This window comes from Rhagoletis pomonella, unplaced genomic scaffold, assembly GCF_013731165.1.
Source record: "Rhagoletis pomonella isolate Grant_MI unplaced genomic scaffold, Rhpom_1.0 Rhpom_scaffold_00004, whole genome shotgun sequence".
In the NCBI taxonomy this organism is placed as follows: domain Eukaryota; kingdom Metazoa; phylum Arthropoda; class Insecta; order Diptera; family Tephritidae; genus Rhagoletis; species Rhagoletis pomonella.
Window position 1 is genome coordinate 55,592,922 of NW_023458558.1, and position 14,889 is coordinate 55,607,810.

General features: G+C 34.1%; 1 protein-coding gene across 1 annotated transcript in view; it reads left to right on the forward strand.

The window, feature by feature from the left end:
- The first annotated feature begins 4,662 nt into the window (after positions 1-4,662).
- Positions 4,663-14,889, forward strand: part of LOC118738271 (protein timeless homolog) — an 83,926-nt gene continuing 73,699 nt past the window's right edge. Inside the window, exons 1-2 of the mRNA XM_036469196.1 lie at positions 4,663-4,948; positions 5,031-5,354. Coding sequence (XP_036325089.1) covers positions 4,847-4,948; positions 5,031-5,354 — 426 coding nt within the window. The 5' untranslated portion in view covers positions 4,663-4,846. The remainder of the gene's footprint in view (positions 4,949-5,030; positions 5,355-14,889) is intronic.

Here is a 14,889-nt window from a genome sequence, read left to right on the forward strand (position 1 = left end):
TTCGCGGTGTTCCAAAGTTTTCTCAGCTTCTAGCTCTATACATTTCCCGCATTCCACTAAATATGGGTCAGGAAGGGATTAAAACTGGCCAAAATTCAAAAACTTATCAGATTGGCTTGAAACTTATCGCACGAAGGTTCTTGGGGTCGCTGATTACGAATCTGGAGTGAGATTGTAAAAATTCAAAATGGCGAACGATATTTTGAACATCGGTCGGATTAGCTTAAAACTTGTTACTCAGGTGTTATTGGGTTCGCTGATAAAGGAGCTGGCATTAAATTTAAAAAATTGAAAATAGTGGATCCAATATGGTGGATTTTTTTTTTAATTTTTTGAATTTTCTTCTCAATATGACTTCTAACAAACTTATGACATTAGTGAATACGTTTGAAATTCGCTTCTTAGAGGTTTTTGAGATTGAAGATTATGAAAACGATTTTAGGTTTTAAGAATTCAAAATGACGTACTCAGTACGTATTCCGAAAATTTTCAAAAACTATTAAATATAAACAGAGATCACTACTCAAGGGCCTTAAACTTTAGAAAACTGCGTCATGTTGGACTCAAATGGATTTTTTTTTTTTCAATTCTGAAGCCGCGGCTTCAAACGCCGAAATTCTAATGATTCATAAGCTGTCATAGATTCGCGAATAAATACTTGTCGAATGGCGAAACGAACGATATTAATTAAATCCAACCAAACTCGCTATCGTCCATCTTTGCTAGCTAACTTTGTTGTTGCTTTCACATGGGAAACTTTTCGTTAAGCAAGTGGAACTCAAACATAGTGAGAAGAAAAGTAGCGAATCGAAGGCGACTATAAAAAGATACGTAGTTAATTTGAAATATGATGCAAGACTATAAGATTTGAATTTTTTGCAAAGTACTTCAAATTTAAAATTTTTACAGTATGTGCATTTATTCTAAGGAAAGTTGGAATATTACCATAGTTAAGGGATTAAATTTGAAAATTTTAATTTTATTCAGAAACCACATCCTAAAACTATGTACCCCATAACTTTAAACAAAATATATACGAAATTATTTATTTGGCTTATAGTAAAGTGGTGCATATTTTTAGGCTTCGTTTTCTGCATAAACTTCCGTAGTCTATTAATAACTGCAGAGCACCTTTCTGGCTAAGGTGTCTAATTTTTGGTTCAAATCTTTTGAGAATGGATATCTATCTCTCAACAGATCTCAGAGATTCATTAAGGAGTAACTTTGAGGAAGAGTACACCTTATATTCTGAGTGCTTGGTTTTTTCCTGGTCTGCACACATTTAACATCAATGAATTAAAATAAAAATAAAAAAATATTTAAATCATAACTACTAACATACAATAAGAATTGTTGAACCAGATTTAACAGCATACATACTTGTATAATGAATGCAAAATTTCAATGTGACAGCAGAAGTCACAAGATCATTTGGAAGCAATTCACAACGGCATTACACTTATAAGCACATAAGTGAACTTACGAGTAGTGCATAAGTGCAAATAATACAATAAGTTGTGGTTAAAATTACAATCCAAGCCAGCGACATCTTGAACGAGCAGCCATTCAATGCAGTTGTTGGTCACTTGGGAGTGGTCGTCATGTTGCATGCGTCAAGTTGCATATGCAACCATTTATTGTTAACCTACATATGAAGCGTACGAAGTCAGAATTGCTGCCTCGAATAGTGGATGCTTATAACTAGAATAATTGTATGTACATATATACATATGTGCACATGTCACTTCCTTGTGTGTTTTGTACGAAATTGCATTTTTAACGTTGCTATGCAGTTTTACTTTCTCTCAAATTTTATACGCACCAGCAACATTTCTGTTGAAATAGTCTCAATAGATTTTTGTTATAAAACATCCAAGTATACACATGTAATTATGTATATATGTGTGTGCCCCCCCGTTGTGTGGACTGTTCAATAACATAAAATCCATAGTGGTGATTTCGTTTCTTCCAAAAATTGTTTCCTATCCTCAATGCAAAACCACATATCAATTTTCGTCCCGCTCGGAGACGGATAAAGCGTGTCGCTCAGGGGGGCAAAGTTCAGATTTCTCTTTGAAGACTAGAAAAAATTTTATAGATGAGAAAACATTTATTTTAATTTTTTGAGTCTCCATCTAATCTTTGTTCCCTGTGCGACACGCCTTAACCGTCTCCAATTGGGATCAACATTTATATGTGACATCTTTGACCGTGGTATTTCCGATTGAGAAGGTGAGACTGAAAAAAATCATTCATTTGATTTTTTTAAGGACCACCTTAATGTACATACAAATGTATATTCCAGACACATACGTTTAAAAATTTAAGAGAGCTATTCGGTCTGAAATTGCAAATGCCACTAGTTAAAAATATATTTCATCTAAATACCCTTGGTATATGTATGTAAATGAATTTTGCTTTGGTTCGCCAAACAGAAGAATACAAATCCCTAAAGAAAAATGATACAAATAATTGTTGCTTTAATTTTATTTCAATTTAAAGAAATAATCTTTCATACGAGAAGGGTTAACCTGCAAGTGAATAATAAAGTGAGTAGGTATAAATTTATTGTTTTCAGATACGCAAATAATAATTATCAGGGTGGTATATCGACTGTCTTCGGAGGTCTAAGGTAAAAGAGTTTTCGTGGATCATTTAAACCCCTTAACCCCTATTATAACGAGTCATAAAAGAGCAGCAATTATTGGCGATTTAAGAGCAGATTAAGGGCCGTTTGCACCATATCTAGTCAACGCTAACTGGATGTACATTACATCCCCCCCCCCCCCTAGAGTCGGTTTATACCGAAAAATATACCCTTCGTTTTTCATTAAAATACTTATAGGTCGCTCAAAGCACCGAAAGTTTTCCATGTATTTTATATGGGGAAAAAACAACTTTTCGTAGAAATGGTATAGAATAGTAAAAAATTTTTATTTTTTATCAGAAAATTCTGTTTATCAGCAGAAGATTCCCAATAATAGTACCCAATTGTTTGTGACAATTTTTTCATTACAACTATAATTTATAGGTCCGCCAAAACCCCACAGAAATTCCGAAAAATGCAATAAGCGACAAATAAAAAATCGTTAGTAGGTATTAAAAAATGGTTAAATAAACAATTTGGTATTATTATTGAAAGTCTCCTGAAGAGAACCAGAGTTTTTCGATCGAAAAATATTGACATCCAAGAATTATATACCATTTCTACGAAAAAATTGATTTTCCCCATATAAAAATACATGGAACACTTTAAGTGCTCTGAGCAAACTCTAAATATTTTTTGATTTCAAAATTAAAAACTAGGGGTATACTTTTATCGATATAGAACAATCCTAGGGGGTGATAGCATTGCAATTCCGACATTACTGTTTTTGGACCACCCTAATGTACATTCTTCAGCTAACCGCAGCGACTGCTTTATCGATCACATGTTATACGCAGGGTGTCGATAACGATGTTTCACTGCAAACGGCCCTAATAGCCCATTTATGCATACTTACATAGATTTGCATGAGAGTTGTCGCATAATAATCTGTTAAGGCTCCGTTATGCATACTTGGCATTGCTTGAGAATTGTCACATAAGGAATCTGTTAAATGAGCTTCGCGTGTAAGGGGTTACCCAACGCACAGCATTACATACGTAGAAGTCTGTTGGTTTTTGACTTCTACGTAAAAATTGTCTAGCAGTACATGCACTGCCAAGCAGGCATAGGCAGGGGTCGGTTGTTGAATGTCTGGTTATTACTAACACTACACTATCGACGATTTCGACATCATGAATGTAACATGTGATCGATAAAGCAGTCGTTGCACTTAACTTTACCCAACGCATAGCACTTAACATGTAGAATTCTGTTGGGTTTCGATTTTTACGTAAGAATGGTATAGCAGTGCAAGTATGCATAACTGGGTTATAAGGGCCCAACAACAACAACCACATGTATTTTGTATTGCGGGTGTTATGATTGCAGATTCAATAGGTCTCCACGAATGTCAACCAATATATTTTGGCATTTCGGGCCAGTAGTTCGATGTCTGGTTATCACTACTAGCCGGTTAAACATCGTTATCGACGTTTTCGACATCATGCATAAAACATGTGATCGATAGAGCAGTCGTTATATTTAACCGGAGCTTCTATCTCCGATTAGTGCTAATCGGACATTGACCAGCCGGCCCTTAAGGGAATTTCGTCTTTTTAGCCATTTCTGAATTTCTGTAATCCAACAATGATCACCCATTTTGTCTTGTTGTCGTCAACGAATGAATACCAGAAATTTCTTAAAATTTTAGAAGTAAAAATTTCACTACTTAAAATTTAAAAATGTTCTTAAAAGTTGCAAAGAAATTCGAAAAAAAAATTACTGTTATTCTTTTTAGGAGTAGAGGGGAGTGTCATTGATAAAATTAGAGTGAGAGAAAGTTTTTCTTATAAAATTTTTCATTATTGAATCATGATTAGACAGATTAATTCCCCCGTTGCGCACTTTCGCTCTAATTATAATGAGTTGTCCCGTATTATCAATGACCTTTGGTAAAATTCGATTACAAAATGTGCGTCGTTCACTAAAGCCTCTGAAATTCCTCAACACAAGTAAATACCACACATTCAACAAGTGGCAGCTCAGCACCATCAGCTGTTCGCTCAGATCGCAAAATTGGCGCGCCCATATGACAGTTCATGTGCGGATTTAATTTTGTTTACATCAACCAAAACAATTGTGAAATTTGTGTGTTTGATACGGAAACGGGTTTGCGGTGTAGGAAAAAGTGTTAATTCATTTAAACAAAATTCTATTTTGTGTAAAGAAAGTGAAAATTCGCCGTTCGTTTGTACAGTAATGTCGATTTTACTCGCGGATATCGATGCCACTTGCGCGGCGCTTGGCTACCACGACAACGATCGCTACCTGGCCGAGCCGGACGCACTGCAGGGCCTGAGGGTATGTTTTGCTTATACATATGTACATCCATAACTTACTATTATTCGTTTTGTCACTATTTCTTTTTCATGTTTGACTACAGCATTTAATTTGGATTTTGCGACGCGATTTAGAAAATCACGAATATCGCCGTCACTTGGGCCATGCAAAAGTGCTACAAACAGATTTGGTGCATATGCTGCATGATTATGTACAAAATAATGAATATGCAGATGCGCTTGTGCGTTTGTTGGTCATTTTAACAAATCCTACGTTGCTATTATATCGCGATGGACCACCAAAAGAATTCCATAGTCGCAAACTGTTTATGGAATTAATTGAAATTCTCCAGGGCTATAAGAGTGCATTCACTCAAACCAAAGTTTGGGTGCCACTATATGGCATATTGAAAAAAGGATTAGAAATCGTAAGTAGCGAAATGTTTGAAAATTTACTTTTCTCTTTATTAATGCAAAAGTCTTTTATTAGGAATTTTACGAAAAATTCGTTGTTTTAAATTTTCTATTAGCTCACTGTCAGATATTTCACAGCGAAGTTTTCGCTCGCGCTAAATTTTAAAATTGTCAATCACTTGCACAAATGTATGCGTGTAACTATGTATGTATGTACATATGGCGTCGTTTAAAGTACAAAGCTGAGTATCGTAATACTTCAAACCCGCTGACTGACATTTGCTGCCAAAAATTGGATTTGCTCACACAAGCTCAGGGCTGAATCCTTATCCATTCGTCCTGAAATATTAGAAATACGATTGCTTTATAAAAAAGGGAACCATTTTGAAATATGAGTGTTTTTACTCTCTAGAAAATAATTTATGCAACCTCACATACGCGGTTTTGCATTTTGTTGATACGCGGTTTTGTACTTTAAACGGCGATATGTATAAGTGTATACCCAGCTTCAAGGGTCTTCAGGAGAGGCAAAAAACTGTTGAAAATGCGCAAGCACGCAAGCAAAATAAAACAGTCTTAATACCTAGTATTTTTACAGTTAAAGAAGATGGTGATGGAGAAGAAATCTGACTGCCATCTGTCCCCAAATATGGGTGCTGTTTTTCCATTGGAACTAAAAAATCTATTATATTTTAAGACTTGCATTAAAATAATAAGAAAATACCCCTAAAAATTGAATAATAATGGTTAAATAGTTTTTGAAAAAAAGGCCTCAAACAGTTTCAGCTTAAAAAATTTGCATAAATAAATTTAAATAAATCGAGCGTCATTCCAAGTTCATTTAAGATGGGTTCATATTTGACACAAAAAAGGGACGTGAGTTTGTTTGCAAAGAAATAAAAGGTGTGGTAAAATACCTTTCCACTGATACCTTATAAGTCTATATAACTTTAGTTTTGGCTGATGTATTCAAGTTTTCCTTAACTAATCTTTGAAAAAGGTTCAAAAACAACATTAAAAATCTCATTATTATGATTCCGTTGAAAATTTATTAAAATATATTTATGCAAATGTTTTAAGCTGAAACTGTTTTCGACATTTGAGGCCATTTTTTTAAACTAAATTTTTTTAAGTTAATATACAGCATCAACTAATTAAATTAAAAAATTAACCCGATTCCGTAGAAAAATTGTTTAATATTTTTATGCAGATTTCTTAAGCTTAATCTGTTTTGCTTTTTTTAAATATCTTTAAGAAACTATTTGCATTCATAAAACTCACGTAAATCTTAATATTTTTCCGAACATTTTGGGGGAAGTATACAAATATAATAAATTTTGTAATCCCGCCGGAAAAACTGCAACTTTTTTGGTTATGCAGTCCAGTGTTACCGTTGTGCGACTAAAGTGTCAAATTGACACTTTTGGAGATCGATGCCCCCTGACACCGACTTTTTAGAAATATGCTTATTTTGAAAATTTTCTTAAAAATCATGCGACTTTTGCCCTTTTTCTTTGATTTGAAATTATATATACACATTTTGACAATTTTTTAATAAAATATTACTTTTCAAAGGCGCTTAAAAATTATATTTTGACTGACTTCAACCTTTTTATTATGCCATTATTATTACTTGGAGCTTAGCATTTCCCCAAGGTATTTGAGTTAAATCCATTTTCTTACATACAAGCTTAAAAGGCTTAACTTTGTAGTAATAATTGCTATTACTAATGTTGCTTTTGTGTTATATTGATGTAAGTACCATTTTAACTGCAATTTTGTTTTCATAATAAATGCAAAATATGCATATTGCGTATTTTTAATATATCCCTCATCAATCGGTTTTTATTTTTATAGAAAAAAGTATTTTTGGCAGAAAATGATCCCCATTAGCAACTTATTAAAAATTATGGGACATGATCGTAGATGAAATAAAGTCGAGTCTAATGTTAGGTGCAGCTTTTTTGACAGATTTTCGATTGAAAATTATGTCAAAAAATATAACTAGCCTAAAAGTCGATTTTATTTCGACTATGAATGTGCCCCAATAAGTTTCGAGAGGTAAAATTACGAAACTCTTTATATACGTGGTATAAAAGATTTGAATTACTTCAAGACAATTTTTTTCGGCTGTGACACTTTTTTTGCGACTTTCGAAAATTTTTCAGTGGTAACACTGATGCAGTCTAATGTACATATCGACGCCTCCAAACCAGAGTTGCGACAAATGCATTCGTTTTTTAATGCATTAATGATACTTAAAGCAATAATGTTAAGGTAAAAAATCAATAAATTAATTTTTGAAATTTCTTGCAAATAAAAATTTCAATGCATTAATTCTAAAAAAATATAATGCTATTGAAATTCGTTTTCATTAAATTATCCAAACTAATGCTAGCAAATTTGTCAGTAAAAAAAATTTTTGTCACTGATACAGAATTATTATTATTGGCTGCATTTCTTTATTCATTCCGAACGTTTGGAATAAACTGTTTATTTATTCTTTAGAACGTTCCTGATGATACGTTGACGTATATTTAATACGCATTCTGTTTATTCCGGCTGTGAAATGGGATTATCCGGAATGTATAAAGAAACGCAGCCATTATGTTTTCTTTTGTAGAAAAGTTCTTATAAACATTGTTAGATGTTTTTGAAAACATTTTAATGTTGATGCATACCGATTTACATATATTAGAGGCCAAAATCGGACAAATAGCCAATTTAGCCGCACACGTAGACGAATGAAGATCTATTCTGGTCTAAATTAATCAATAAACCATTTTTTAGTTCCATCCCTGCAGGGAAAGCTACTAGTTGTGAACTAGAATTCGACCAGTTTGCTTTTCAGCCCAACTAGTTCACGTTCTATCCTTTTTCAATGTTAGCGACTGGTATTTTTAACATTGCGATGTCCTACGAGATGTCAATTGTCAGGTTATGCATCAGCATCTACTAGTAGAAATACTAGTAGCATCATACCAGTTGATGAGATAGTCTGCCAATTCATGCCCCGTGAAAAGCATAAGTGTGCCTTTTGCTCGCGACGCTCCAGAAGTCACAATCGCCGACAGAGCAATGCACTCGCGTGGTAAGCCTGAGTACCCAGGTTCAAATCCTGGCGCAGGGAAAATTTTTTTATTTTTTATTTTATTTTTATTTTTTATAAATTTATTTTTTTGTTTAGGCTGTTTATTGTAATTTTTAAATTTAATAAAAAAAAATATTTTTGTTTAATTTCTTTTTTTTTATAGCACAAGCATTCTTCTTAAATGTTTTTTGCAATGCAATTCGATTTTCAAATTTGTTATTTATTTATAAATTGAATAAATTATTTTTACTTACATTTATTTAACTTAAAAATCCTTAACCACCTCCAAGCGGCCTCGAACCTGCGATTTCAGAACCAGGACCAGTAGTCTTCACGTGACGCCACAGCCGACATTTGTAACAAAAGCAATTAATTGCGTTTAATTTTTGGCTTTGGCAATTCAAAGGCAGATGTCGCTGATCGCCTAAGTTCTTCGAAATTGGCGAACTAGTAGGCACATCCTAGTTAATGAACTAGTATTTTTTCTAACTGGTTTGGCTTTTCACTGCAGGGATATGACAATGTGTATTGACATAGTGAAAACCAGCCTTCCACCACTATCTTTTTTGACCTCAAAATTCTACCCTCAACTTCAACAACCCAGTAGATAATTTCAGGAGTTAAAAGCCCTTCCGAAAAACCTTCCTGAGAATCAAGAGGCCTTCCACTCTACATTCCTTTCTCCTTTCTTTTTTGTATGGAGTGGCACAAATTGAAGGGCTTCCTCTTTCGCTACCCATAGAAGGCCTTCCAGAAGGGCTTTTATAGGACGTACTTCAGAAGGCCTTTTGGAGGAGTTATTTAAAGTTGCTTCTTTAATTTATAAAAATCATATATCTTTGAAGTATTTGCTTAAGGTTTATATCAAATATGTGTTATTGTAACTTAAAATTTTTATTGGAATTCATTTGTAATGTTAAATAATATGCATTCGCATAAATTGTAAATGGATAAGCCCTTCTAGAAGGCATGCAAGGAAGTACTTTTTCAGCCCTTCTTGGGTATGCCTCTTAGGATGGCTTCACTTAAGAAGGCCTACCTAAATTATCTTCTGGGAATGAATTTTTACTTCAAAATAGAATTAGTTAATGGATTTTTAATGCATGTTATACTTTTATTGCAATAAATTATTGCATTTCAAAATTTTAATGTTAATGAAAAAACCAATAGCAATATTTCTTCGGAATTAATGCAAATAAATTTTCATTGGCATTAGATGTCAATAATTAATGCATTAATTTTATACATTAACATTAAAATGTTATGCATTTTACAATTAATGCATTTTTCACAACTCTGCTCCAAACCATACTATGAGAGTCTTACTAAGATCCTACAGAGTGATAGTACTGCACCTCTAATAACTTCGCCACCTTAAATAAGTATATTTAATCTGCGTTAAATTTCCTAAACGGTACACACAAATTATGTTGAATAGCTCACTCACAGGCATTTGCGGCCTCCTCCATCAGCAAACCATTTACCGCCAATTACTTATAAAAACCAATGAAGAGTAACATATAACCAAAAATGAAAATAAAAAATTAAATACTAAAAAAATTCTTGCGAACTACCTTTTAACTTCGTTTTAAAAATATACAACTACATACATAAAAGCCTAACGACTGGTCATACAAATCATTAGCCCCGAATGGTAACAAAAACAAACCAAATAAGGGGAATAAATTTGCAAATAATAAGTAGCGGCGCTTTTATACAAAAGAAAAACTAAAAAAAAAAAAAGAAATAACCAAAGCTGTTGAGACCTTGCGAACACCCGAGGAAAATGAGGGGGAAAAAGAAGGGCACCATTTCGCTTTCAGGCATTGTGAAAGTCTTTGGTAAAAGTTTTTTCGCCAGCACTTTGTACGCTTTCAACCACCCAACCGTCCAGAGATTCATTAGAATTAAGAAAAGAATTTTCCGCACGCAGATTTGAATAGACTTTCTAAGTACAAAATGAAATGCAAAAAAGCGCGAAATGCTAGGAGAAAAGTGTTGGTAAATCCATGTAGTGAAATGGAAAAAATTACTGGCAGACTTTGGAAAACGAATTAAACAAATGAAAGTCGTAAACTACCAAGCAAAGCAGGCGGTTAAAAAGGGAGCTTAAAGAAAAGCACAGACGCAGAATTGCAATGAAAATGTACATACAATGTGTATGTATGTATACGATTATGTACGTTGGCAAACTTTGTTATCTCAGTGCTGAGCAAATAAACTCTGCGCTCGACGCAAGAAATATGAGCTTGCTGATGCGTCTGCATCTCACTCAAATTAGTTACTTTACTCGACAAGAAGCATTCCGTTTATTTACTGCAGCTCGCTGTGAAAACTTAAAAAAAGCTTACTTAAACTAAAAAATTAACTCAATGCAAAAGCAAAAGTTAAGTTGTCTCTTCTTGCCATCTAATTTATGTACTAATGGAACGCTGGACTTCTAGGTAATGGCTCAGGTCCATTCATGCACTATGTATGTGCTTCTGCTCATCGTCATCGTCCAGCCAGGCCAAAAACGCCAACGCTTGACATTAAGTCAAGGATTACTAAATAGTTTTATGGCCGACAGTCGCGCATTAGCAAATGTAAGCGAATTAAAGCACCAAAAACGGTCGAGCAAAAGAGAGAATGCATAAATGAAAGGAGTCAGCTGCAATGAATAAGTTTTAAGTTTTTAATGATTTTTATATGCTCATTTTTATATTAACTTTTTGCCGAACAGAAATGCTGTCCTTCCTTTTTTCACGCATATAAAAACTGGTCATTTGATGCCATTAAAAAGGATTAATAAAAGAGCAGGCCACGTACACTTGGCTCAGAGAATGATGTGCGGCAACAAACTGATGCGCTTCAGCCCTCACCATGCAGTGACCTAACAGGATGCTTATTGCTCGTTGAATTTGGCCTTTTTATTTTGTTATTCCTTTTTCTGCTAGAATATACATATGTATGTATGTTAGTATGTACATATGTACATGCAAAAATATTCGAATGCTTTGAATGCGTTAACTGCTATTGCGCTAAATATTGTAGCCAACTCCAAAGTCGCGTCAGAGCATTTGGTTCATGACTGCCGTCATATCGGCGCACCAAAGTTGTCTTTTTTTATGAGGCTGACATTTTAATTGCATGCTGTGTGCAAGAATCACGGACAACGACATCGCTTGATAGCGACGGATGATAAAAAGTTAAATTTGCCACATGATAAAATAGAAATGCAATTTTTATGCTCCCAAGCTGCATTAAAACTTTTGCGACAGTTGACAGAGGGATAAGCGAGCGCAATGGTATCGAGCGTGCCGCAGATTGTGGCTAATTGTGCATATAAAATGTTATTGAAGTTGAAATTGACTTGATTTTCTGCTAATTAACAGTGCAATATACGTAAATATGTTTATGGTCAAAATTATGTGAATATGTGCATATGTATGTATGTATGTACATACATAAAAACACTTCAGATCCTGGTCAGTCGTTCCCACGACACAGACTGGGGCCGCCCCATTAGGCTTGCCAAAATTTTCTATGATATTTATAGTACTATTTCAAAAAAATTCGAAAAATATAGTACTCTTCAAATAAATAAATAATAGTAAATAAAAGTACATACTCGATAATTTTCGTCCGATACCAAGCAATTTTGGTATCGATACTTTTGAACCGAGTACTGAGTAGGTATCGGAAGAAAGTACTTGTATCGAAATCCGATTCAGTGACAATTTTATTCCCGGACTTTTATATTTTAATCCAATTATTGTTGTGAATAGTTAAAAATTGTTGGCAGTTCAGTTGCCAACGAAAAGAAAGTCCTACGAAGAAAGACCCATTATCATCTAATCTATGTCCACTTTTTGTGAAAACTCATATTTGGATATAGAAAGACAGATAAATTAAAAACGCTATGTCTCCAAAAGGATTAACTAACGTGCTTGTTTTATTTCTTCCTGTTTATATTCAATTTAAGGCAAATTTACTAAGTCCAAAAGAGGCACAGAAAATTTTGATAAGCTCACACAAAATTCCAAATATTTTAATTTGCAACTGAACCTTTTGCAAAATTCTTGAAGGAAATATTTTGAAAGGTTATTTTTCTCTCCTGTAAAATTTCTACAAATGGACTTAGCAAATTTTCACTCTAAGCTAGCCATATGAATGCCTGCACTACATCCATGCAAATCCAACGAACAGTGCGTATGTTATAGTTTTTCAGGCAAGTGGCAACCCTATTCAAATTATAAGTAAAAAGGTCACTCTCCTGTCGACAAAGAGTATATTAGAGAAAATCTCGCCAAAATCCGTTCAATAGTTTGCGAGATTACCGCGTACAAAGACTTTCTAGACTTCATACTGTGTATAGTTCACCTAATGATTCCAAAATCGTAAATGATAAGTCTAAGTGGTAAATACTATTATTTGCAAAACAAGATATGGAATATATTTTAGATGAATTTATGTATTAAAACACGTAATTTTTAAGCAAAAACAAAACCGACTTCAATTCTCATATAAAAATATATAAATATGTATATAGTAAATATATATACTTCATGATCCACTGATCGGATCCAAATCAGATTAGTATGGAACCACCTCTGAGACACTACCTTTCCGAAGCAAAAAGAATTATCGAAATCGGTTGACGCGGTCCAAAGTTATGCGGTAACATATGTACATAAAAAAAAAATTATTCCGCCGAACTGATAACCTCCTCCTTTTTTGGAAGTCGGTTAATAATAGTTGGTTTAGGGAGGATAACATTACAAATAGGTAAAGTCGGGGGTAGATTGCAGACCCCGCAAATGGGAATTGGTGGGTTGAATGAAAAAAATTTGTAAAAAATTGGAAAATTAACGGTTAGTCGACTGGTTGTTTGTGAGCGGTCCGTCGAAAAAATCCAAAGCGAAGTCGCCTAATTTTTGTCCAAAAAATTTTGCTAATCTATTAACTGATTAATCGACTAAATAGTCGATTAACAAAAGCTGTAGTATTTTTAAGGCTCTAAGATATAAAACATTTTGGCGGAAGTGATACAATAAGTCTAATTCTATGATCCTCCAGGAAAAGCAACATTTTTTGAGTTATTCTGACAATCACACTCATATTTATGTATGTATGTATTTTCAGTATGTACAAACGGTTCTGCTCTATTTTTGCAATTACTTATTACAACCAAAATTACTTTATTCTCTAAGCGTGTGTATTGCATAATAAATGAAACGAATTTTCGCCACCTACATCAAAAGTACACGCACACACTCGTGCCATTAAATGAAGTCATTTGTGGCCTTTAAAGCTTGCAAACTTTTCACATCGAAAATAAAACTTTTGTCGCATTGAATGTTAAATCGTTTACAACGCAAAGAAAACGGAAAGAAGAAGGTACATAATTGAGTGTTGAGATATGGCTGAAGTACGAGCGTGTACTGTGTGCAAAAAATCTTATGTAACCACAAGCTTCAAAAGTAAATTTAATTATACAAAATTAAATCCATATGCCCGCACAAGCAAACACCAAAAGCTTGCAAAACAACCAAAACGCCACCCACACGCTCTCACTAGTGCTCACCTAACCTCACGCATATTTAGACCACAAATCCGCACTCAATGCGCAGATTAAATTAAGCATTGCACACGAACTTTTCATCTTGACAGATGAAAAAAGCGTTGTAAAAAAGCCAACAAAGGCCGGCACAGCCAGCGAGCAGGCGAAATTTTTTTTCCTAAAAAGTGCTTGCTTACATATGTATACCATCCGGTTTGCATTGCCATTTCAAACGGCGACAAATGATTATCGCCACATAGCTACTTCACTTATTATTTGGTTCCAAGAGCTTTCGTGATTGGGAAGTGTATGAAAACACAATAAAAGAAAAAACCCGAAAGTTGAAGTACTGAATTGCAATTGGTCGTTCTAAGCGGATACAGCAGGCCATATGATGTCTATTCAATTCACAGCGCAGCGTCATGACGACAGCGCACAACAAGAAAGACCATACTAATATTTCGGCACTTGTGGCTTTTTTAACCGACTCCACAAAAAGGGGGAAGGTTATCAATTCGTCGGAATATTTTTTGAAATGAAACTTCTTTAGCGGCGGTTGATTGTTTGGGAGTAAATTGGCAAATTCAACGGAAATGGTGCAACGGAAATGGTTAAGGCTGAAGCAAGTGCTTCTTGTGTGTATGCATATGGTATTAATTTAACAAAAATTTGCTAATAAAAGGTTAAAGAATAACAATACAATTAGATAAAGACCAATACAAGAATGAAAGTAAAGGTGACTACGTACATAGATAAAGAAAAGAATAAAAGCAAAGGTAAAAATAAAAACAAAAACGAATATGCGTAAAGATAAAGGCAAAAATGAAGACCAAGGTAAATTTAAACACTTTACTTACATACATATGTATATATACATCGGCGTAGCCAGAATGAAATTTAGGGGGGGGGGGGCCTC